The sequence below is a fragment of the Canis lupus genome, chromosome 4 (assembly GCF_048164855.1).
Source record: "Canis lupus baileyi chromosome 4, mCanLup2.hap1, whole genome shotgun sequence".
In the NCBI taxonomy this organism is placed as follows: Eukaryota; Metazoa; Chordata; class Mammalia; order Carnivora; family Canidae; genus Canis; species Canis lupus.
This window is the reverse complement of record NC_132841.1, coordinates 15,014,960-15,041,439: the sequence shown is the minus strand read 5'-3', so window position 1 is coordinate 15,041,439 and position 26,480 is coordinate 15,014,960. Positions and strand designations below refer to the sequence as shown.

Genomic DNA, 26,480 nt, shown 5'->3' with positions numbered 1-26,480 from the left:
GTTGATTTCCTTTAGAAAACAGACCCCAAGAATATGGCTATTTCTTCCTCTTCTTGACATTAAGGCTCCCATCCATTCAGAATCAAGTCCACTGTAGAGACTTTGTAGGTGATATTTAGGATACCTGAATCATGACACAAGTCTCCAAACTGTACGTATAGGGAAAATAACAAAACCGACAACCCTCTCCCCTACCCAAAAGAAAAACAGAGAAAAAGAGCTCATGTATTTTTTCAATTCATTTTGGTTTATAGTATTTACTATATTATAAACATTTTACATTTATTTGGGGAAACATAAAAATTGGCTTATTAAAATATCTAAAACTGAGCAAGGGCCAAATCAGCTTTTTTGTTCTCTGCTCTAAACCCATCACTCAATATAATACATGACATGTAATGTTAAATACATATTTCTTGTAATGAATATTTTCAAAGGACAAGGAAGAAACAAAAAATGACTCATAATCCCAATACCCAGAGGTAACTACTATCAACATCCTAGTATATTTTTCCAGTCTTTTTTTTTTCTATGCATATTTACTATTTGGGGGCTCTCAGGCTGTAAGCTTAGAATGTAAAACAGCAATATTTGACAGCTTAATCCCACAGGATTAACATCTCAAAAGCAAGAAAACAAATCTTGAGTACAGTACAGTTGATGACTGTGGCTATATTTTTAAATCATGTAATGTTCTGCTACTGGTTCTATATAAAACTTTTGCAAATTAACATTAGTGCTCCTAGCTGATCCTGGAGTGTTATGCCATGTTGTAGAAGAGAAGCATCTCTTTCTAACCTCTCTCTCATCCAATTACCTTGTGCCCTGAAGCTGAGAAGTTAACACCCTTTGCATTTTTCAACCAACCTGGCGTCAATACTAACTTAATTTCAGTTTATGAGTGTTTCACATCAACTAAAAAAAGAAAAAGAAAAGACAGTTAAAACAAGCCTGATGATTTAATTTTAAATAAGATGTTATACAAGACAACAGCTAGAGGACTGCCTCATGCTGAGAATATGTTTGGGTGTCTGTATTATATAAAAACAGTAACAAAACCCAGTGACTAATTATGGACTAGCATGTGTATACAACTTCAGATTCCCCTTTCACATCCTGTTCAATCTGGGCTGACAATATCCAGAAACACCTCATTTCCCCCAAGGAATCATGGGAATTTCCTGAATGAAAGAGAACGAGGTTTGACCACTTTACATTTATAATCTCTTGAATAATTAGACCAAACAGTAAAATATCCATTCAAAGGGTAAGACAGACCAATAGATTTCAATATAAGGGAGAACAAGATATTCACTGACAGGATTTCAGATTGCAATCTCCATGATTCTTGGAGAAACTACCAATTGTCAACTTTTGACACAGTATCTAAGCAGAATATCTTCTGTTCTCTAAAAAAAACTATTAAAGCACCCCTCCCTTTTCTTACTACATATGTATATATGTGGTTGGATTTCCTTCATCTATTTCAACCAAAACAACATATTTTTGCAACACGCTAAATGCAAAGTAACAAGGTCCAGCTGCCTTCTATTTAAGTCCAATATTAAATATATTTGCAAAACTTATAAAACCACGTGACTCTTTTAGCTAAATTGTTTTTGGGAAAATAGTTATTTTTCATAGAAACATGTTATTTATATTAACAAGTAACAGGTTTCTTATTGCTATTTTTAAATAAATTACTCATTGTTTTTTATAAGTTTTGATTTCTAACACAGTAAATGTTGGTAGACAAAACTCATGCAAACAACAACTCTTGGAGGCCCTCAGATTATTTTTTTAGCAACATAAGGAGAAGTGGGGTCAACAAGTTTGAGAAGTGCTGCCAGGCTGCGTACAAATTATCCTGAACCTCAGAATTCGGGAGAGGGGTGGACAAGGAGGGCTGGAACCCCAGTAAGATGTAGTCACCGTCCACACGTTTATTTGTTTCACTATTTGGTAACTCAACAAACATTTATTGAATTAGCTTAGGTACTGGGCTTGGTGTTGGGACATTCAGGAATCCATGGCTGTCCTCATGAAGCTTACTGCTTAACCCAGGGTCAGCCCACTTTTTCTGTAAAGGACCGGGTAGTATATTTTGGGCTCTGCAGGCCATATGATCTCTATCACACTTACTCAACTCTGCCTAACACAAAGGAACCATAGAAGCTGTGTAACAATAAAACCTTATGGACACTGAAAATTGAATTTCATGTACTATCCATATATTGTGAATTATTATTTTTCCCTTGAATTTTTTTTTTTTCAGGTTAAAAATGCTTAGCTCACAAGCTCCTCAAAAACAGACAGCAGGCTGGATCAGGCTGGTGGTGCGCTAAGTTGATAGAGTGGGAGAAGCAAACATTAAAAGAAACAAATGCTGCAATAAATATGTAATTAACAAAGCTGAGCTGAATGACTAAAAGAAAGAATAATATGATGTCATCAGAGAGAAGAGGAGGAGACATGTGTGGTTTTATTTTAGGTTCTCAACCCTGTGACTTAGAATACAAGGGGAAGACTGAAGGGCCAGATGGAAGAAAAGACAGCCTGAGTGAAATCCCATCAGGCTGTGGTGAAAACCAGCTTTGGGGAAACGGATTTTATGCCACTTCCAGCCCCAACTTTGATTTCTCATATACATATTTTCTAAAAAGGCTAAATATGATAGAATGCAAGGTTTTAAGCCTTGGTGGAAAAGATGCTTATTTAAATCAGTATTTGATACTAAAGGAAAAAGTACCAGTATAGGATTAGAAACGGCCTGAAGCTCACCATTAGGCAGAAAGACTTGCAGAGCTAGAAATCTGTTAGTATCCTGAGATTCAGAAACAAAAAGGGCATCTAATGAAATAGCCCTTTCAGTGTAATCAAAGCTTTATTTAGAAAAAGTATTTGTTACCTCATGTATTCATTCATTTACAGGATTAAGGTCTGAAACAGGTGATATTTATTTATTTTTTTTACAGACTGAACCCCCCCCCCCCCCCGTTACTTCTTCTGAGGTGGCTTAAAGATAGGATAATTCAGAAAAAATTAAAGGTACATGATCATGTGACAAATCCACTCTAAAAGCAGGTGTAGAGATAGAGGGAAATGTGTATTAATGCACCGTGGTGTTCACTGCAATTTTACATACCCATTGAACCATGCATTGTTAATAGGAGACAACACACTGATCATATCATGTACTGTAATTTACAGTTATTTCCCTGTTTCCAGCTTTCATGGCCATCTTATAGCCTTATGGTCCCCTTGGGCCTCATAAATGCACATCACCTCCCTCTCTGCTGCAGCACCAGGGAACTCCATTCAGCTTGTGAGCCAATTCTTACTTCTGCACATGCTGTTCTCTCACTGGGGTCCCTCCCCCTGCCTCTCCTTAGCCCCAGTTCTTAGTGCACCTTCTAACCTCAGGGCTCTTGTGTTAGAAAGCTTTTCCACACATGCCTAGGTGTGGGTTAGGTGACCTGCTGTGTGCTCCCGCAGAACGTTACATCCTATCAGATCGCAAACTGCAGACAGCACTAGTTATGCCATTTACCCCCATTCCATTGTGACATCTGGGTGGTCAGGGACCTTGCTTGCTCTTTCACTGTGGTAGCCCCAGCACCAAACACGAGCCCAGCACACAATAGGGGCACAACAGATTTCTGCTGAATGCACAAAATGTACAACCACATCTTTAGTGGAAAATCTTTAACTGACAAAAAGAGCCTGAGGTTTCTTTTTATCTTTTTCCAGACAAGTACTGGGGCATAAAACCAAACAGTAGTCCACAATCCAGGTACCTCCCACAGGACTGAGGGTGGGATCTAAATTGATGCTTCTCTTCTATTCTTAAACAACACTTTAAAATCAGCTTCTCCTCCCAAAGGCAAAGCTCTACCAAGTTATTTAAATTTCATTTTACATTACTGATTTATGAACCTCTTTGGAGGTATGTGAAATGGTAAAAATACCTCTGGCTAAAAATAGGCTAGCTATTGATCACAGAGCACCTCAGACAGACCCTAATGTCAGCGAGGAGGCAAATCCTGAAGATGGAGCCAACTACCTTCCAGTGCTGGGAGTCTGGCTGCAAATCTGGGGCTTGTGATAGGCTCCTGTGTACCCCACGGAGCCAAAGAGGCTGGAATCTGCACCTGCTGTCCATCTGAAGCCATGTCATCTCTACTTTTGTTGGCCCTTTGCCTCACCTTTCTCTTTTAGGCTTCTTTGACTAAACCAAAAGGCATATAGTTCTCACTAAGAGCTTAAAAAATAACTCTAATGAGAAAGTCAAATGACTCTTGTTGGTAATAAGTAGATCAACACTACATCTAAGCCCCTTGGTCCAGAGAGAGAAAGGAGGTACACTGACATTAGACAGGGAAAAACAATATTTTCCTTGGTCTCCAACTTTTACCATCTATCGGGGGGCATGTTTGATGTTAAAACATTAGTTTTAAGTCTGCATGGAAAGTAGCCTGGAAGGAGAGAACCTCATTTATACAAACACACTAAAATGTGGAGCAAACAGACCCCTCCCTGTCCCACTGAACCTTACATGTAACATGATTTTTCCTGGCCTGTTTCCTAGCTATGGATCCATCTGGAGACCAAGTTGTCTACTCACTGCTTTAGCTGATCAAAAATGGGAATGCTATAATTAAGTGGCAAGGCGGTTTAGCTGTGCAAAGCAAGTTACCAAGTCAAACTTACCTCTTAAAGGCCAGCATCCCTTTTAAAAAGCCAGCTTTGGATAGAAACCTAAAGGCACGTTTCCTGACTCAGGCCATCCCTTTATGCTTCTTTTATCATACCCCTAACAGTCCGTTTAATGTTTAATTTTACCTTCTGTTCTCTTCCTGCCATGAAAGCAGAAACTAGACTCATTCAGTCTACCACTGTACGACCTAGAACAGTACCTGGCACTCAGCAGGCACCTAGTGTAAGCTTTATCTCCTGGCTGACTCCCAGCTGGGAACAGGGCAAATAATGAAGGAAGAAGGGAAAGATGATTTCTATCATAGCTCACAAGGGAGTAGGATGAAGACGAGATAGAATTACAGAGGCCCCTCACCATAATCACAGGCTGGCAGTAGCATATGCTCCATTTGACTGGCCACGGACATCCAGAGTCAAGTTAAAAGCCCTGGGCTGGTATTCCAGAGCTTAATATCATAACCACACTTACGACGCCAACATTTTCCTATTTCCCAACACCTTTGATGCCAGCTGAATTTTCCTTTAATCCCATCAGAAAAATAAATGATGTCACCATAGCAGCTCTCTCAAAACAGCAAAGAAGCCAGCCCATTCCAAAATGGGCCAGATTCAGTATTACATAAGTCTTGACGCTTTGGGCAAATACCACATTTTCAAAAGTCTGGCTGCGACACAGTGAATTAATGGAAAAAGCACTCAGCAGAGAGACAGAGAATATGGGTTTCAATTTCAGCTCTACTACTTAATTTTTGTTCTTGGGCGAGTCATTCCACTGTTCTGGGCCTTATTTTCCACCTCTTTAAATGAGTGTTATCCTGAAGGAGACAAGGGGTACCTTCCAGTTCCAAAAATCACACGATGTCCTCCGGAGGCCACCTCTAATAGTTCTTCTCCCTGCTGTCCCTTCAATGTTACTCACCTCTGGCCACCCATGCAAATACTGCCCTTCATCCGTACTTCCTCAGTTTGGCTTCTCCACATTAAAAAACAAAAAAAATTCTGTTCTCTAATGGTTTATCATCTTGAAACCACACCTTATATTTCACCATTTGTTCTAACTACCTTGGGTCCAAACATGGACATGTTCACAGGTATGTTTTATTCTTCCTATGTAGGATGTTAGCTCCCTAGGGGAAAATAGCATGAATTTTATGTTCCTCATATACACCTAGCATAATGCCAGGCACATCACAGGTCCTTAGTTAGGGTTTACCAAAGGAGGTACAGAAAAACTTGGGATTGCCATTATTACAAAGATGTGCTCCAAACTTCGGATGACCAACTTAACTACAAATCAGCTACCATCCAAGTCTGTCCATTCTTATTAAAGGATATCTTACTGCAAGGTTGGCTGGGATTGATTTACCTGATTAGGGCAGTGCTACCCTATAGCTTTTGAATAAGTAAATGCCTGCCTCAGTAGGACTTTTAAAGTCGCAGAAACTTCGTAAAGATGATGTACAATATCTCTCTTGGATTTGCACCCCAGAAACGCACTCTCTCCAGGGATACAATGAGGCTCACCAGCACAAAAAAGTACAAGATCTTGCCTACTTAAACCATCTCCTCTGTTACAGAGCTTATATAGGACTTCTACAATGCAAGGTGATTCCACCTATAGACAGCCCCAGAGTCTTTCATTTTGGCTTGAAAGAAAGGATTTTAAAGTTGAGAGAACAAATCCGTAAGCAGAAGAGCCTCATGAAAAACCCATAACCAACTGAGCCTCATAAGCCTCACCCTAAAGATTTTAAAGTTGAGGGGAAAAATCCATACACGAGAGCCTCATGTAGAGATGTATGCGGGTTTTTTTTTTAAAACTGAATCTACCATGTGTCTCAAAGAGTCTCCAGAGTTTAAGTCCACTTCGAATTGGACTGTAACACTTGCTTTCTCTCATAAATGAATCTTGAGAGCTCCTTTGGAAGGGTTTAGTAGGGCAGCACAACTCCTGGTTTGTTCTCTGGCCAAACAGGATCTTCCCATATCTAAAAGGTCACCTCTTAGGTGGAAAACACAGCTCTGTGAGGGATGGTGAGGAGGGAAGGGGCACGTCCCAGCCAGGCAAAGCTCATCAAATTAACGTGGTTTCAATGGCATGGCAGATGGGCAGCTGGCTTGCTCTGCATCCCCATTTGGAGGCAAGGGTGGGTGTCTGTGAGGCCGAACCCTACAGACCGAGGGAGCTGGCCACAGTCACCCTCTCAGACCAAGAGCTCTAGTGTCTTTCCTATAAACAAGACTCTTTCAGTGCTATTTTATGTACAGAAAGAGTGATTATTTGAGACTTGAATAGAGAAACTGACGGGACAGGCAAAATGAAGGCTTAAAAAAAATGAAGACTTTGTTAATTTTATGTTTAAAAGTTTAAGGCAGTTTCACTGTACTTTAAGGTTTTTTTTTTTTTCAGTATTATTGCTTCCCCCCCCGCCAGTAGTCCAAAATGACATACTAAAAACCAATTCATAATTCATCTTCAGATATACTGACAAAACCTAAAGATATATGCACAGGGATGTTAACTGAGGCACTATTTTTAATACTGGAAAATAGAACAAAACCATGTATTCATTAACAGAAAACTGAAGAAATCGGCCACGATGCAACACACCACAGAATACCATACAATAGCCAAAAGGAATGACATAATCCTATATTTAGTGCGTGAAAAAGGGGCAGCCTGGGTGGCTCAGAGGTTTAGTGTGTGAAAGATGCCTACAACATACCAGGATAAAACAAAAACAAATGCAGAATAGTATGTGTCATGATTCCATCTGGGAAAATATAGTAACTCTGTACAAAGTACATAAGATTGTACTGACATAGGAGAGGTCTGGAAGGACATCCAATGAGCTACACAGTAACTGTCTCTGGAAGACAGAGCAGGGTATGCTTGGAGAGGAAGGGACACTTTTAATACATACAGTTCTACCCTGCTAAATTTTTTTTTACAAGCATGTATTACTTTTTGAAGTGGTCCTCAGGTGACAACACTGGATTAATATCATAACTGATCCATGCATGGCCCACTTTTACTAAGTTAGTTAACCAGAGATTTTTAATAAGAAGACACTCTGGAACCCACAACCCCAAATAAAAGATCCTTGACGATAATCTAGATCTAATTATATGACCCTCCCTTCCATCATACTGGCTTCTCTGCAGGCAACCACCAGCAAATTCATCCTTCTAAATTCACTATTACTTGTATAATTAATAAGTGAAATATGACAGATATGTGCAAACACTTAGTTTGTTTTCCTTTTCAATTCACTGCTCTTCAAACAGAAATACCACAAATTTAATTCTAAGCTTTCCTTGGCACATAGGGGAACCCCATTTTTCCAGGGATGCAATGTTAATCACCCCGGTGTCTGCAATGGGTCATCATCATGGCACTACCTTCTCCCTGAGAAACTCCAGAAGCTAAGAGAGAGACATTTTTCATTATAGATCATTTCCCTAAAAGCAAAGTAGATCTGTGGCTTTTTCGAATCTGTCTCCACAATGCAATCTAAAAAATTTCTAGTTGATCAAAGCAGACTTTACCTGTAGGTACAATGTAGGTGATGTTTATATACTAGGTGATGATCTCTTTACTATATAGGGGTTCTCAGCCTCTCGACAAATGGAGAAGCTTTAATTACTACATGTTAAGAGACAATACATGATAAAAGAGTGCTAGGGGACACAGAAAGTATGAAATTAAGTCTACCTCTATTATATAATCCAAATTAATTGAATCCTTCCTTCTAAGTTATCCTAGTGTATGCCCTTTGATTTTTATGCCCTTTGATTCTATGAATTCTCAGCCTCCATTTAAAATTAAATCCAGCATTCTGCATTTGGGGAATACACTGCACTGTTATGTATGATTTTCTAGTTTGAGTTGAAGCTATACTTACTGATAAGGGAATGCTTTTCCAAGTATGAGGTCTTTTAAAGTAATAGTTTCTCTGACCACCTATATCTTGTGAAAACCACTTGTCAACTCTTTGCAAGCAGGCCTGACTTACTCTTGTATCACATATCATTTTACAAAAAGAAAATTCTCAAATTTAAATCACAGAAGTCAGCAGTATCAGAAGTCTCTTCTGGGTTCTTCCAAATAAAAGCTATAATTAAATGGATTCTCAGCTACCAACATTTAATTAACACAAGCAGATAATCCAAAATGGCAAAGCAGCCAAAATTACTGGTATTTAGGGCATATTTTTATACTTGAACAAGACAGCACCTCCTGTTCTTGACTCTGCTACATGGGGGCGATCAAGAAGCAATGGCTGGGTTAGCGCCCCCTCTCTGCCTTCCCATTCGCCGCCCCGGCTCACCAGTCGGTGACAGGAACGGAGCCCACCGTGGACAGACTGTGCTACTCCTCTCTGTAAAAACGTTCTGTAGTTCCCGAGGCGAGAATGGGCTGAATATTTTGACTTTCCTGCTGCTGGGTTGCAGACTATACCCAGAGAGGTAAGTAAGATCAAAAGCCTTGTGCATGCTACTTGCAACTGTCTCAATGAGAAATGCAGCCAAAGCACCTGCAAGCAATAAACAGCAATCCTGGCTCTACAGGTGCTTGTAACTTGGGGGTGGGGTGGGGAGATGCCTAAAGTGAAGGCACAGCACCACTTACTCTTCCTTCCTGAGCAGCTCCTCCTCCGACTCGGTCAGCCGCTGCCGGAGGGCCGCGATCATCTCCACGGCCACGTCCACCTGCCGGTTCAGGGCCCGCTCCCGCCTCTGCACTTCTTGCTTTTTCTGCGTCAGCTGCACAAAGGCAGCCCGGACTTCCAACAGTTCGGCGGTTTTCTGGGCCAGCTCTTTGGTGAGTTTATCGATTCTCTTCTCGATGGTCCTGTCCACGGCCTCGACCATCCGGTTGAACTTTTCTCTGACGTGAGCCTCGAAAGCCGCTTTGGTGTCGGAGGCGGCGGGCAGGCCAGGGCTGGCGCGCGGCCCCTCCAGCGGGTCTGCGCGCAGGTCGGCCGCCGTGTAGGTCTGCAGGTAGGACACGGGCCGCTCGGCCACCACCTCCAGCGGCTTCCGGTCCAGGGAGTGTTCGTGCGAAATGCTGTAGAAGCTCACGTAGCTGGGTTTCTGCTTCGCCACGTGGCCGCTGCCCTGCAGTTTCCCGGGCTTCAGGGGTTCTGAGGCCGTGACCAGGTCCGTGTCTTTGAGGGACGGAAAGAGGCTGCATTTTGTCAAGAGGGTTCTTTCCTGGTAGCTGTGGCTGAATTCCAGATGGGCCCTCAGCGAAGATAGACTTCTAAATCTGGTGTGGTCGCCACACCTCGGGCAGCGGAACGGCAGGCACACAGCGACATTCTCCAAGGACTCCTGCCAGGGGTATCTGCTGTCCTCAAAAGCCTTCTGTTGCATCACTCTTCAAGTCCTGCACAGGGGACAAATAAAACAGGTAGATCATAAGCCCGTTTAAAACACGCCCCTGAAATGCTCCTGGCCGCTCATCTCCACCAGGGCAGGGGCTTTGGCCTTCAAATGGCTTTTGCACACACTGTCTTACGTTAAAGTTGAAACCTGCCATCTGGGGGCCCACATCCAGCCGCATTCACTCATTTCTGTGACACCTGCTGCTGCTTTTGCACAAAAGGCAAAGGTGAGTAGTTGAGCCAGAACCTCGAGAGCCTGAAGAGCCAAAAGCACTTACTGCTTGGCCTCTACACAAAAGCCTGCCAACCCCTGTCCAGGATCTGGAAGGTGGGTAACTCCTCTTTTTGCAGATGAGAAAACTGGAGCAAGGAGGTACAGTAATTAATTCAAAGCCAGATGGCAAGTGGCAGATTCCGAAGTGGAATTCAAGTATCCTGCCCTCCTGAATTTATTAATACACTAACTGCAAACCTATGCCCTATTTTACTGATACACTCCTGATAAGCATGAATTCCAAAAAAGAGAGAGAGAGAGAACTTACATGAATTGTCAAAATTTGTCCTGAGAGAGCAAGTTCACTGATCTTCCTTCAACCATAGGGAAGATACTACTCAAGTTAGGCACAGTGGCATTAAACATGCCATCAGCGGGAAATTTTTCAACCTCAGATTTTGCCTTTGCTTACTGCTCTGATGCCATAAATCAAAATGTTATTGTAACAATAATAGCCGCCCATATTCCAAATTTACTGACATTTGGGAACTCAAGATCACAGATATGTTTTGACCCAAGTGGGGCTCTGGCTCTGGCCAAGACATTATAAAAATACAGTTCTGAATGGATTTATTTCGTCTCTGATCCTGTTTTTACACTTGAACCAGGCAGGTATCAGTATAACTCTTTTGAGGACAGGAAGTTCTTATTTCCTTGTAGGAATTTATCATCTTAGCCCTAGCAACAGATGACTGCTAGCAGCCTTACTCTGCAAACAGGGCTTACCTACTGCCTCCAGGAATGGTTTCTACTTAAACGTAACACGCACTGGGCCCCCAAAAGAGGAAGCTCAACTAAGGGACTAGACTGGAAAGTGCAGTTATTGGGCTCTCAACCTCTTCAAAAGTCCAGGCGCAGACGGTCCCCAGCCGGCCAGGCAAAGCCTCCAGGTCCACCAGCCTCCGGCCCCCTAGAGAGGGGACCTCTTCCTGCGCTACGCCGGGCTGTTTGGGGGCCAGTTCTGTGCAGACGGGATGCAAGCCCTGGCCCGAAAAGGCAGCAGAGAGGTGAGGGCAGGGGAAGTCGGGGTTCCAGGGGGCCACGGGAGAGGCTGGCATCCCTGAATGGGGAAATGCGTAATCACCCGCTCCGGGGTACTCCTGCCTTCAGGGCCCCAGCGCAGACCCCGGGCCACAGGGCTGCAGGCACAGCCCTGATCTCCTGGGCCCGCGAAGGCGCCGCCCCGAGGGTCCCGGCCCCCGCCGCGCGGAGAGGACGCGCCCCTGCCCTGCCCTGCCCTGCCCTGCGCTCCCCTGCCCTCCCCTCCCCTCCCCTCCCCTCCCCTCCCCGGCCCGGCCGCCGCCACTCACCCGACTTGTTGCTGCAGCTGCAGCCGCTGCTGCTGCCGCGGCGGCCGGTGCTGGTGCTGCGGGAGCGAAGCGGTTTTCAGCAGAGCCGTAAATCAGGCTGAGCGGGGCCCGCGCCGCCCCCCGCGCCCCCCCGCGCCCCCGCGCCGGGACCGGCGGCGTCCAGGGCGGAGCGTGGCGCGGCTGCGGGCGCCCCGGGGGGGGAGGCCCGGGGAGGCCCGGGGAGGCCTGGGGCGCCGCGGCCCCGCCAGCGCCGGCCCCGCGAGCGCCGAGCCGCGCCGCTCTGCCCCGCGCGGGGGAGCCCCGAGCGCCCGCCCCCAGCGGCGGAGCGGGATGCGGCCCCGGCGCCCGCTGACATCACGCGGGGAGACGCCGCGATCGCTCCGGGGGGGAGGGGGGGGGCGGGGGGCAGGCGTGCCGGGCTCGGAGGCGCGGCGCTCCCGCAGGCCCTGCCCAGCTCCAGTTTGCACTTTCCAGCTACTGGGGAGCGGGAGGGGGTGGGGGTGGGCGAGGGCGAGGGCGACGGCGAGGCGCGGCTCCGGGGACCTCCCCTGACCGGCTGTAGGGAGGTGCGGGGTGCTTTCAGGACCTCTCCGTCCTGAGCAACCGGGCCGGGGGTGTCCCCAGATGACCTCGAGTCTACCCTCGCCTTACGAGACGAGCACCCCGATGCTAGGTTAGCCGGCAGAACTAAATCTGGCAAAGTGTGTGGGGTGTGAATAAATAACAACGAGAGGCCCCCCCGCCCCCTCCCCCTCCCCCCTCCCGCCGCCCCCGCCCCCGCCCCCGGATCTCTAGGGGACGCGCCTCTGCCTCCTGGGTCCGCAGGCACCCAGACCCCGCCCCTCCCCGCAGGAGAAGCTTTCTCTTCCTAAACAGGTTTCTTTCCTTCTGAAAGACCCTGGTGACTCAGCTTTTTATTTTAACCTGTTTGGGGGGTATTCCTAGTCTAACTCTTGAAATAAGAAGCCAGGATAAAAGTTAGTGCTGGGTTTTTTTGTTAGAGAGGTTCTGTTCATCTGTATAGATATTTCAGTGCATCTTCTGGGCTCTTAAAGGGTGTCTCTGTTCTCAGAGCTTACTATATTACTCCTTCCAAAACTGATTTTATTTCCATTGTAAATGTCTCCATAATTATCTTAGATTTTGTTTATTTATTCTGGACAAGCGAATCGTCACATCCATGTAATTAAGAGCCCGAGCTCTGGAGTCAGACATGATTCAAATCCTAATTCTGGGTTTCAGATCCTGACTTCTAGGACCTGCCACAAGTTAAACTTTTCTGTGCCCTGCATTTCTCATCTGTGAAATGGAGAGGATCAGCACCTACCTCTTAATGTGGTGATGAGGATCAAATGAGGTTGTGAGGGTAAAACACACTCTGACCGGACACACACTGATAAAATCAGCTCTCATTATTTTAGTTACAAGAGAGGAGACTGCACTTAAAAAAAAAAAAAAAGAAGGGGAACTAATGTGTACTCATTTCCATGTAAAGGGTGACATGGGCTGTCTTGCTGGGGTGCATTCCCTTTGAAAATATTTCATTGAATTTATCTGATGACTCTCTCAAAAATGTTTATTCCAAAAATCAGTTCACTTGGTAAAATAATTTTAAGTGTGAAATGTGCATGTAATGGAGGGCAACCTCATCTTGGTCATCTAGCAGATGGGAGCAGCATACAGGGTTAGCCTCTCTCTCAGGGGCTTCCTGGCACCTGCCTTAGAATATGCCAAAGTAGCCCTTGATAAAAAAAGCTCTTGGGTTCAGGCTCCTCCCATTTCTTAGGCAATTTCCTGCCTCTGGTCCTTGAGTTTCTCCCCTGTAAAAATTAGAGGATGGCGATTTTCAAGGTCCCCTTTCACTCTTAAAGTATCAAGGAGAGTATCAAACAATTATGGAGAAGTTGTACTATGTAAGATGTAGAGTTGAAGATTGTGGGAGATTCAACTTTGATAGAGGTGTTCAGGACCTAACAGTTTACACCAGTTGTTCTCAAGGGATAGCCTCCCACTTCCAACCAGCAGCTAAGCATTATTACCTAGCTAATAGTTAGAAATGCAAATCATGTGCCTCACACCAAACCTACCAAATCAGAAACTGAAGTGGGAGCAAGCAATCTGTGGTTTAACAAGTCGTGCAGGTAATTCTGATGAATACTAGTTTTAGGAACCTCTCATTTACACAGTACTTCATTTACTGTCTACAACAAACCAAAAGGTGTGTTATCTCCATGATCATTGTGTTTATGCTGGGCACCGTACTAAGCATTTTATTATCTCATTTAATCTTTCCGACACCTGTGAGGGGGAGGGGACCTTGTGCACTCGGTTTCAGCCACATTGGTATTCCCTTACTTCTCCAAGAGTCCAGTTTTCCAATCTCAGGTCCTTCTTTTCCAGATAATGCCTATTTATGCTTCAGGGCTCAACTTCCTTGCCCCCTTTCCCAGGAGGTCCACCCTGATTCTGCCCAGCTAGGCCAGCTCCTGCTAGTAAAATTTATCACAACAGACTTTATCACAATGGAATTATTTGTGTAGCTACTTATTTAATTATTTATGTCCAGTATTCAATCACAAGTTACATGAGTCAGGGACCCTCTCTGTCTTACTCTTCAGTGTATTCTCAGTACCTATCACATACAAAGTGCTCAGTAAATATTTCTTGAAGAATGAATGTTGAAAATGAATTCCCTTTCTACTTACTAGCAAGCTGAGGCTCAAAAAAGCTAAGTAATTTTCCCAAAATCACACATCTAGAAAGTATTAAAGCCAGGACTCCAAACTCCAGACTTTTAACCACTATTCTCATAGCCATTCTAATTTCTGACACAGAAAATAAAGTTCTGAGAGAGAAAATGACTTCCCTGAAGTCATATAGCTAGTAAATAATAGAATTAGAATTCATGTTTTCTAGTATTTATATTCTTTTATACTGCATTATGCTGCGTTATCCCACCCTTTAGGAACTTACAACTAGTGGGATGGACAAGGCATAGATATAGGACAAGTTCAATTCATAGTAAAAGAAATTAAGTGGGACATATCCACAGGGCCTGGTATCATGCCTAGTACATAGTAGATGTTCAGTAAATGTCCACTGAGTGAATAATGATCATAGCTTCTACCTTTGGAATGTTTACAACGTGTCTCCTGCTACTAAATGTCCTGCTACTGGGTGTTTATGCGCGTATCTAATGTTTCTCAAAGTAAGGCCCTTGAAGTCTGGGAAGCTTGTTAAAATGCAGATGTCTGGGATTCAGACCTAATCTGGAATCTATGGGTGTGGGTCTTGAGAATCTGCGTTTTCACCTATCTCCAGGTGACTCTCACGTTCCCTAAAATCTGAGAAATAATTCATTGTTAAAATAACCATTCAAGGCAGACATTGGTAGCACAAGGGAGAAATGCCACTTTAGATAAAATGAAAGTTGCTGAAGGTCACATCACTAACAAGCATCAGAGATAGTAAGGATTTGAATCGTTTTGACTCCAAAAGCCTGTGCTGCCACTGCGAAAGAAGTGAGGGATGGAGAGAGGAAAAGATGATGGGCAGGATGGAAGAATAGGCAAGGAGGAGGAGAGAAGGAAGGCCAAATGCTTAATAGGGAAAATAGATCTCATTAAAGAGGGAAAGAGACTATTGGACGGGTTTGTCAAAGCAACCTTGCTGAAAGCCCTGGGAACTGAATGGAGACTTATGGGCTGCCCTGCCCCGCTCCTTATCTAATAGCATCCACTCATTGTGATCAGGACAGCCTTTCAAACACAGGTTTCTTGGACCGCAGAGGCTTTTTAAGTGACAAATGCATTTTATTAAATATGGTGATTACATTTGCCAAAAAGGGACTTTAGAAGGACAGAACACAGACCCTCTCAAATGGAATAAGCTCCCCAGATAAGAGGAGGACCCCAGATCAGATTCCCGTTACCTTTTCCATGACTGCAGCAAGTATCTGTGCAGTTGTGAGTTGCAGAGTTGCAGAGCTAGTAAGTGGCCTGAAGATCAGAGGCAGTCCTCTGCAATCAAACAAATCATTTGACACAGAATGTCAGGTAATTATGAAAATCCAAGGAGGATATGAGTAAACTTGCTCCAGAATGACTTTAAGTATTGACTTTACATAGCACATAAGTTCTTTGTTGCTACATCTTTATCTCCCTAATGCACCTAATTGCATTTATGTATTCTGTTTTTCAAACAAGTAATAATGGCATGCCTACTATGTTCCATTACTAATCACTAGCATCATTTCAGCTTTAGAGTCGGAGCTCTAATCTGGCTTTAAAGCCTCCACCAGAATAATCTACTAGAAAACTCTATTTCTGCTAAATTTCGTTGGCATGGCAACCACCAAGCAACACCATGGAGAGTGCCTTAAATCCCACAGCAGTCTGTTAGCCTGAGTCAGTCTGCAGAGAGGAGGCCATATAGAGAAGCTAAAAATAGACAACTTACAGCAAGATGCCCTGCACCCCTACCACCCACGAGGATTACCACTTACTTGCTCCCCTTGCTGGGGTCAAATGTGGGCCATAGGAAGGAATGAGGATTCCAGTGCCTGGACTAGGAATTTGGAGACCAAGATCTAAGGCCAGCTCCACCCGCTAATGAGCTGTGTGAGGTTCTCTTTGGGTGGGGCAACATCTCTGGGTTTTATAGTTTTCATCTGTAAAGGGCAGGAGCCGGTATGGATTAAGGACTTTCCAGTGCCGCAGGCCTAGTCTGATGTGTTTGTCACTGCCTTCCTACCATGGGTGGAGTGGCTAGGGGAGAAGATATGGCAGGCAGTCGTAATGGTGGTGAACTTTGTCAACAGGCAATTTGGCAAAAATCGTTTGTTGTCATCTCTTCTGGTAATAACTGCTAATGTGTATCAAGTATTTAACGATGTGCCAAGGATGGTTCTAAATGGTTTTCACAGATTATGCTATTTTACCTTCCTAATGAGGCCAGGGGAAAGGCATTACTGGATCCCTATTTTATATAGGAGTAAACTGAGTCACAGAGATGCAAAGTAAACAGATCATTTTCACAGAAATAGCAAATTATATCGCTAGGATTTGAACTTGGAACCCCCAAATTCAAAACCAACATGCTTGACCATGATTCTGTGCCTCCATCATTGCCTGGCACCCTAAGGGCTCTCAAAAAGTAATTGTTGAGGGGCAGCCCCGGTGGCCCAGCAGTTTAGTGCAGCCTAGGGTGTGATCCTGAAGACCCTGGATCAAGTCCCACGTCCGGCTCTCTGCATGGTGCCTGCTTCTCTCTCTGCCTCTCTCTCTCTCTGTCTCCATGAATAAATAAATAAATAAATAATCTTAAAAAAAAAGTAATTGTTGAATGTGCAGTAAGTGATCAGTAGGCTAAAAGCTTCTCGGAACCTATTATTCATAAATCTTCAAGCCCTTTTCTTTCTTGGTAGTTTATTATGTGAAGAGAAACCTTTGAGACATCTCCCCTGAGCGAAATGGTTGTGGGAGAGCTAGAAAACATGTTGCTATGGACTAAAATATACAGAAAAAGATAGAGTTAAAATAGGGGGATTGTTAGATAATGAGTTTGAATTATGTAATTATGTGAGGATTGAATTATGAAACTGATGTTCTGTCAAAATAGGGCCTGTTTTCTAGGACATAGAATACATAGGCAATTTTGCTCCACTATTTTAGGTGAAATTTTGTTTCTAGAAGCAGAGAGGGAAAAGAGAACACTTATAACTATAGGCAAGAGAGAACTGAACCTGAAAATAAAATACAGGTTATAGAAATAATTCTTATTAGGAAGAAGGATTGCCCCCTGCCCTACTCCCCCCTACCCTCATCCCCAGCAATGCAGGACTGATTTCCTAGGTTATGCTAAGAGATGTATTGTACTAGGTGACTCAAGGCTAAGATCATAAGGTGATTTTAAAAGACAGTTTCTTTGGAACATGACTATTATAAAGTGAAAATGAGTAGTGTTTTTAAGTCTCTACCATCTAGTCTACTTCCTCTGTAAAAATGAGTTGTTCGATTAAACTTTTTATTGGAGACATACACAGATAATAACTTTTCATATCATAAGTGTAAATCATAATGAATTTTCAACACTAGATACACTCAAGTGAGCAGCATCCAGATCAAGAAACAGCAATCCTTTGCTTCCCAGAACACTCCTTTGTATTCCTATCAAGTACTCATCCTTTCTTCCCCTGGGGTAACCATCATCCCGACTGCTAATAGCATGGGTTGGGCCTGCCTCTGTGTGCTTTATGTTAATGAAATCATAGTGCATGTACCCTTTTTGGTTTTGATAGATACTGCCTAAAACTGTTCAAAAATATTATCCCAGTTTATAAACCTACCAGCAATATGGAAGGGTCCCAAACACTACACATCCTCTCCAACTCTTGGGATTTTCTGGGATTAATTGAGCCATTCTGGTAGATATGTACTGATAATCTCAGCATGGTTTAATTTACAAGTCCCTGATGGGAGATGAAGTTGAAGTGCTCATTCACACATTTTTCTGTATATTTGATATTATCTTGTGAAATGTTCAAATCTTTTCCTCATTTTTCTTTTGGGTTGTCTACCTTATTCTTATAGTTATATATATTCTTATATATATATATATATATATTCTTATAGTGGAAGTTTGCGTTCTAGATATGAATCCCTTGTTATACATACATATGGGGACTTTTTTCTTTATGGTTAGCGCATTTTATGTCTTGTTTAAGAACTCTCTAACTTTGGGCAGCCCGGGTGGCTCAGCGGTTTAGTGCTACATTCAGCCCAGGGCATGATCCTGGAGACCTGGGATCGAGTCCTACGTCAGGCTCCCTGCATGTAGCCTGCTTCTCCCTCTGCCTGTCTCTCTCTCTCTCTCTCTCCTCTGTCTCTCATGAATAAATAAATAAAAATCTTAAAAAAAAAAATAACTTCTTCAAGGTCATGAAGATGTGTTCCTGTGCTGTCCTCCAAACGCAATATTGTTTAATTTTAACATTTAAATCTACAATCCATCTGAAATTAATATCTGAGTAATAGGAGAGAAAGTGGTCCATAAATATATATTTTCACATACCCAATTCATCCAGCGACATTTATTGAATATATTTTTCTTCACTTATTGCATTATTGCCTTTGTCATGAATCAGCTGACCATTTTTGTGTGGGTTCTCTAATCTAGTTAATTGGTTAGTTTATGTAACTTTGGTTCAATTCCATGAGGTCTTCATTACTATAGCTTTATGATTGGTTTTGTTCTCAAATACAATGAATCTTCGAACTTTGCTCTTCCTCTTCAATTACCTTAGAGATCCTTGGCCCTTTGCATTTCCATATGAATTTTAGAATCACCTTGTCAATTTCTCTAAAAAAAAAAAAAAAATCTGGTGGGATTTTGATTGGATAGTGTTAATTTATAGATTAATTTGCAAAGAACTGACACATTGAGCTATCTAAATATTAAAAGTGTTTTTCTAAGTTTATTTGGATATTAGTTTATCTCAAGAATGTTTATACTTTTTAATATTTAGGCATTGCAAATCTCTTGTTCCCGTGTAGTTTATATATATATTTTAAAGATTTTATTTATTTATTTATTCATGAGAGACAGAGGCACAGACATAGGCAGAGGGAGAAGCAGACTCCCTGTGGGGAGCCTGATGTGGAACTCGATCCCAGGACCCCTGGATCATGCCCTGAGCCAAAGGAAGATGCTCAACCACTGAGCCACCCAGACAACCTGGTAGTATATATTTTGATACTATTGTATATAGTATATTTTAAAATATAATTTTGTATTTGTGAATGATATATAGAAATACAAATGATTTTTAAATAATCTTATATCCAACAACATTGCAGATTTCAATTATTAGTTCAAATAGTTTATAGATTCTTTTGAATTTTTGTGGAATATAATCATGCAGTCTACAAATACTGACAGCTTTCTTTCTTTCTTTCAAATCCTAATATCTTTTTTAAAAATTGCAATAGTTAGGACCTCCAGTAAAATATTGAATATAAGTAGTAATAGCTGGCATTCTTGTCTCATTCCCAATCATAGAAGGAAAGTTTTCAATTTTTCACCATTAAGTTTGGTGTTAGCTCTTGATTTTTTTAACACTTTTTTTTTTAAATTTTTTTTAACACTTTTTTTTAAAGATTTATTTATTTATGATAGACAGAGAGAGAGAGTGAGAGAGTGAGAGAGAGAAATGCAGAGACCCAGGAGGAAGGAGAAGCAGGCTCCATGCTGGGAGCCCGATGCGGGACTCAATCCGGGGACTCCAGGATTGTGCCCAGGGCCAAATGCAGGCGCCAAACCACTGAGCCACCCAGGGATCCCCTTGATTTTTTTTAATATTCTTCATTTGTTTTAGAAAGTTTGCCTATTATTCTGTTTGTGAAGACTATTTCTTAACATGAGGGAGAGATGAGTTTTGTCAAATTGTTTTTTCTGTATTCATTGAGATGTTCATTTAAACGTTCTCTTTGTTTTTAGTTAATATGATTGGATTAATTTTCAAATGTTAAGCCAATCTTACATTCCCACAATAGGTTCAGTTTATGTCACTAGGGTCAATTGTTTAAAATTTTGTTAAAAATGTTTACATCTATGTTCATGAGAGATTGGTCTGCAATTCTTTCTTGTAATGTCCTTGTCAGGTTTTGAAATTGTGGTTATATTTGTCTCATAAAACTTGCATTTGAAAAACAGTCTGTTTTCTGAAAGAGTTTGCAAGATTTGTGTAATTTTTTTTTTCCTTAAATTTTGCAAGAATTTACCAGTGACACCATGTAAACCTAGAATTTTCTTTGGGGGAGATTTTAAAATAATGGGTTAACTATTTTTAATAGATATTGAATTATTCAGATTTTCTACTTTTGACAGTTTGGATAAGTTGGATTTTTCTAGGAATTTATCCATTTCACCTAAATTGTCAAATTCATTGTTGTTAAATTATTTAATTACCGAGTAGTTGCATTATTCTAGGTATATATATTTTTAAAGATTTTATTTATTTATTCATGAGAGACACAGAGAGAGAGGCACAGGGAGAAGCAGACTCCTCACAGGGAGCCCAATTGTAGGCTCGATCCCCAGACCCAGAATCACGCCCTGAGCTGAAGGCAGATGCTCAACCGCTGGGCCACCCAGGCATCCCTATTGTAGTTATATTTTTGTCATTGATTTCTACTTTGATTCTATTGTGGAAAAATAGCACACTAAGACTGACATAAAGAATGTTAAGACTTTATAATTTCAGCAAAGATCAATTTGCACTTGAAAAGAAGGTGAATTCTATCGTCCTTTGATGCAGTATTCTATGTAAGTCAGATCAAGTTGGTCGATTGTGTTATGTTTTTACATAGACTTTTTTGTTAAGCTATTTTATAAGCTATTAAATGAAATATACTAAAGTTTTACATTAAGAGTATGGCTTTGTTCATTGCTATTTCTAATTCTGTCCATTTCTGCTTCAATATTTGAAGCTCTATTAAGTAGTACGTGCAAATCTAGGATTGTATAATAGCATCCTGCTGGATTCCCCCTTTTATAATTACAAAACAACTGTCTTTATCTGTGATAATTCTTTTTTTGCATTAGGTCTACCGTGTCTGATTTTAATATAGATATACCACTTTTCTTTTGGTTTAGTGTTTTTGTGGCTTTGTTGTTGTTGTTGTTCTTTTACTATCCACTTTTCTGTGTTTTTATCTTTAAAGGGTGAGTCTTTAGGCACAATAAAGTTGTTTAATTCAATCTGACAACCGTAAACCTTGGTGTATTTAGTTCATTTATGCTTAATGTAATTACTTGGATAGTTGAGTTTATATATGCCATGTTGCCATTTATTTTTTTTTAAAAGCTTTTTTTAGATTTTATTTATTTATTTATTAGAAAGAGATTGAGAGAGAAAGAGAGAGCAGATGGAGGAGCAGAGGGAGAGGGACGAGCGGACTCAGTGTTGAGCCCAGAGCCTGACATGGGTATTGTTTCCATGACCGAGATTATTATGTGAGCCGAAATTAAGAGTCAGACACTTAAATAACTGAGCCACCCAGGAGCCCACCATTCATTTTCTATTGAAGCTATCTGTTTTATGTTACTTTTTTTCTATTTTTCTTTCCTTCCTTAGGACTAATTGAACTTTTAAAAATTATTATTCCATTTATCCCTTCTATTATCTTATATTTTTGGTCATTAACTATTCATATAGTGGTTCGCCTAGATATACAACATACATTCTCGTCTTATAATAGACTAAGACAAGTTGCAACTTTACTATTACCTATCTCTCACTTTGTGTTATTGTTCTACATATAATATTAAACCTCATTTGACATTATGATTATTGTTTTGTACAATTCATATTTGTATTTACCAATTAAGTTTCTTTTTCTGTTGTTCTTCATTCTCTTCTGCATTTTCATGTTTTTATTTGGAATCATTTTCCTTCTGTCTGAAGATATTTCTTTAATTTACCTTTAGAGAAGACCTTGTATCAGTAAATTCCCTTAATTTTGTTTGTCTGAAAAATGTGCTTATTTCACCATCATTGTTAAGATATCTTCACCGAATATAGAATTGTAGGTTAGAAATAATTTTATTTTAGCTTTCTAAAGATCTCATCAATAATTGTCTTTCATTGTGTGAGGGCAGTTGTAGGGTACTATCAAGATTCTTCTTCTAAGATGGAGGTACTTACTCTCCTCTAGCCAGGAGTATTGCATGCTGACAGAGCATAGTTTGGTCCCTCCCTATGAATCACCTTTGGATGAAGACAGTGCCTTGTTCAGGTAAATATGTTGTGGAAACCAGCTTGAGATAGGACCCCTTCCCAAGTGTGCGAAATTGCAGGATATTTCACCTTGCTTTGTAGAAGCCTAACTTCTACAAAGTAGAAGTAGAGGGACTTTGTAGAGGGACATAGCTTTAGAATCCCCTGTGCTTTTGAGGCTCCCCATGGCTGGCTCCAGTTTGTCACTCCAGCCCCCATGATCCTAAAGCTTACTGGTTTTCTTTACCCTGAGCAAAGGCATTCCTTTTGGCTAAACCAGACCTTTATCCTGAACCCAGGATCACCAATGCCTCCATGGAAAGAAGAGCTGGTGACTGACAGCTCATCTGGCAAAGTTCTTTACTCTCTATGAATGCATCATAGTCACCTAGTCCTTGTTAGCAACCAAATGTTTGGATCCCCACAAAATATGTATGTTGAAGCCCTAAGCCCCAATATGGTAGTATCTGGAGATGGAGCTTTGGGAGATACTTAGTGTTAGATGAAGTCGTGAGAGAGGGACCTTCATTATGAGATTCGTTCACTCTCATAAGAGAAGAGACACCAGGAAGCTTGCTCTCTTTCTCTCCCTCTTCATAAATGCACAACACGGAAAGGCCATGTGAGCATACGACAAGAAGCTGACTATCTGCAAGATGGTAAGAGCCATCTCACCAGACTGTACTGGTACTCTGATCTTGGATTTCCAACTTCTAGAAATGCGAGAAAATTTCTGTTGTTTAAGCCACCCAGTTCAAGGTATTTTGTTATGGCAGCCTGAACAGACTAAGATAGTCTTGCTTCCATAGATCACTGAGGTTTTTAAAAGTTTGATTTTTAGAATTTACTTGGCCTTTTCTAGTTTTACAATATAGCATTAGCCTGAAATGACCTATTATGTCTTACTGGGAAGTGGTTGAAGTTTTTAAATCAGATTTTCCTGTTGTTCTCAATATGTAAGTTATTTCATTAGTTTTGCTGCATACTTATGTTGCCCCCCAATATCCATTCTTCCCCCTCTTCCCTAGTGAAAGAACCCTCAACTCTTACCTGAGTACATGGCTGCCCAGAGTAAAGACTACATTCTTCATCCTCCATTGCAGCTAGGTGTGGATCCTTTTTCCCTTAGAATGTGAGCAGAAATTATGTGGACAACTTCCTGGTGGTATCTTCAAAGAAAGAAATCTGCTCTTGCCTCCTTCTTTCCACCTTCCCACAGATTGGAATACACATTGTGGTAGTGTGCCATCTTGTATTACATCTTTACTTGGGACAAAGGCAACACCTTAGGAAAAGAGGAGTAAAAAGGGGAGCTGGTCCCCACATTTTCAGTGAGCAGAAGCACCATACCAGCTCAGAATTTTACTTGAGAGAGAAATCTCATTTTTATGGTTTATACCATTAATGCTCCCCCCCCCACACTTGTACTCTTGCCTTTAATTTATCTCCTTTTAAAAACAGTTCTCTTGAGGTATAATTGACATACAATAAACTACACATATTCAAAGTATACAATTTTATAACCATTAATTTTTTTTGTCTCTGTCACATGTGGCTGAACTTAATCCCAACTAACATAATTATAATACCCTCATTATTTGGTGTTAGAATGTTGGTATTTGTGAATACATGAATTCATCCAACAAAGTATTCACTATGTGTTATGCCAGGCCTTGGTTATGCAAACTTGAAAAATTATGGCTCAGAGACTACATTTAAAACCATATTATTTGGCCTAATTTGGGAGGGCCCATGTGGCAGTAGCTGCCAGGAGCTGAGTAAAAGTTGCCCTTGTTAGATGACACTTTGACTTTTTCTTCTGGGCAACTTCACTATTTAATTTTACCTACCTGGTCACTATTAGAATTAAAGTTTGAGACTCTTCAGATAGAGATTCTAAGATAGAAGACACACTCCTTGTCTTCAGTATGCTTATATTTTAGAGGAGTGATGATCAGATATGACAGTCACTATAACATAACATGGGTTGTCAATCTACAGCCTGTGGATCAAATCTGTCCTACCATCCCTTTTTGTAAATGTTTTATTAGAACACAATCCTGTCCATATATTGACTTACTGTTCACGGCTTTCACACTACTGTGGCAGAGGTACACGGTTGTGGACTGTATAGCTCCTGACATAGATTTCTATGGCAGCTATAACAAACTGGGTGGCTAAAAGCAAAAATTAAATCTTTTACAGTTTTGAAGGTTAGAAGTACAAAGTCTCAAGGTGTTAGTATGGCTACATTCCCTACAGGGACTCTAGAGAGCAATCCACTTTTTATTCACTCCAGTCTCTGTCTCTGTGGTCACATTGCTTCTTCCTCTTTTACCTGTCTTCTCCTTTCTGTGTCTTTTATAAATCATTTGTCATTGAATTTAGGCCCCACCTGGATAATTCAGGATGCTTTCCTCATCCCAAGATCCACTATATCTGCAAGAATCTTTTTTTTTTTTTTAAATCAGGCGACATTCTCAGGTTCCTAGCTTTAAGACATGGATCTTCTTAGGGTCTACCATTCAGCCTACTACACTCTCAAAACCTAAAATACTAATTATTTAGTCTTTCACAGAAAACGATTCCTGATCTACACTATAGGGTAGTGAAAAGAAGAAGGCCGTTTAACTCAGACTACTGGAAGTGGGAGATTAAGAATACTTTATCCCTAGAGGAAATGCGAGCTGAATCTTGATGGTCAGATTTGATTTAGCCAGATTTGGGGAGTGTTGAAGACACATGAGAATAGGAGGAAGAGGACAAGTACTTCAAGCAGGGAGAATAGAAGAATGTACAGGAGGAATAAAACTGTGTGGTATATAGGTTAATACAAGTAGCTCAGCATGGCTATTGTTGCAGGTACATATGGGAGAGAGGGGATGGTCAGTTCATTAGAACCCAAGCTAAAAATTTTGTACATAATCTAAAATATCATAGGGAACAATGATGAATTTTAAATCAGGGAGAAAGGCAATGAAATTTGCATTTTATAGGGATCAATTGGAAAAGAGTTGGAGAAGAGTAAGAATAAGAGAGTTGAGTCAGGAGACAATGGAGAGGCTATCACAGGACTCAGAAAGCTGTTATGAGCACCTGAACTGAACTGAAGTGTGGTAGTGGAGATGGAAAAAATATGGGACTTAAATGGAATTTAGGAGGTAGAATCAGCAGGACAGGGAGGTTTTTTTTTTTTTGTTTTTTTTTTAATGGCTGTGGCAAGAGATGAAGACATAAGATGACTCCCAACTTTCTGGATTGGAAAAGTGGGTAGATATTTGTGCTGAAAATGAAGATAGAACATACAGTAGAGCAGATTTAGAGGGAAAGATGGACAGTTCCATGATGCACCTGCTGAGCTGGGGGTAAGATGATGTTTAATATTCTGAACATGTTTGAGTTGTGGACATCTAGCTGAATCCACTGAATAAGTCCTTGTGTACATGGATATGACAATTAGGAAGATACTAGGAGTGGAAGGATAAGTTTCATTATTATTTTTATCCCTTTTGAAGAAGACATTTTAATTATCCTTATCAGTTCCAAATCTTTCCATGTAGAATGAGGTAAAGACATTTTCTTTAAATTGGTAAGATTAAAGGACACTAGGATGTTACTCTTTACAATAATATTGTATATGTTCATTACTATCAGGTAATGAAAATCAACCACTACTTCACTTGTATTTCTCTTCCTACTTTACAAATACTAATTAGTATTCAAGTCACTAATGCATGGTGAGTAAGAGCTTCACAGAGATTATTCATATACTTCCTGGTTGCTGGGGATCCAATTTATCCACACAGTGGTTGGAACACACAGGAAGTGACTAACACAAGGGTTAAGTTGCATGATGAAATAAGCAAAGCAAGTAGAATTTCCCTGATATGAAAATTTATCAGGAAGAAAGAACACAAAAATTTCTCCTTTGGGATCAGTTTTCAGATATTTTCCAGGGCTTGATTATTTATTTAGTTTCTATCTACATACACAATTTTAATCGTATATATCTT

The 26,480-nt window shown here is 41.2% G+C and overlaps 1 protein-coding gene and 1 long non-coding RNA gene across 7 annotated transcripts in view; both read right to left on the bottom strand.

Moving 5' to 3' along the window:
* Positions 1-11,849, bottom strand: part of ZNF365 (zinc finger protein 365) — a 115,843-nt gene extending 103,994 nt beyond the window's left edge. For all 6 annotated transcript variants that reach the window (XR_012029438.1, XR_012029439.1, XM_072823229.1 and 3 more), the window contains exons 1-2: positions 11,691-11,849; positions 9,350-10,108 (exon numbers count right to left, since the gene is read on the bottom strand). Coding sequence is in view for 4 of the 6 variants with exons in the window: in XM_072823229.1 (XP_072679330.1) it covers positions 9,350-10,095 (746 nt within the window). In the remaining 2 variants the exon portion in view is untranslated. The remainder of the gene's footprint in view (positions 1-9,349; positions 10,109-11,690) is intronic.
* Positions 11,850-18,706: 6,857 nt separating this feature from the next.
* LOC140631899 (uncharacterized) overlaps positions 18,707-26,480 on the bottom strand; it is a 60,283-nt gene continuing 52,509 nt past the window's right edge. The window contains exons 2-4 of the long non-coding RNA XR_012029441.1: positions 23,518-23,752; positions 22,072-22,172; positions 18,707-19,049 (exon numbers count right to left, since the gene is read on the bottom strand). This is a non-coding gene — a long non-coding RNA (uncharacterized lncRNA). The remainder of the gene's footprint in view (positions 19,050-22,071; positions 22,173-23,517; positions 23,753-26,480) is intronic.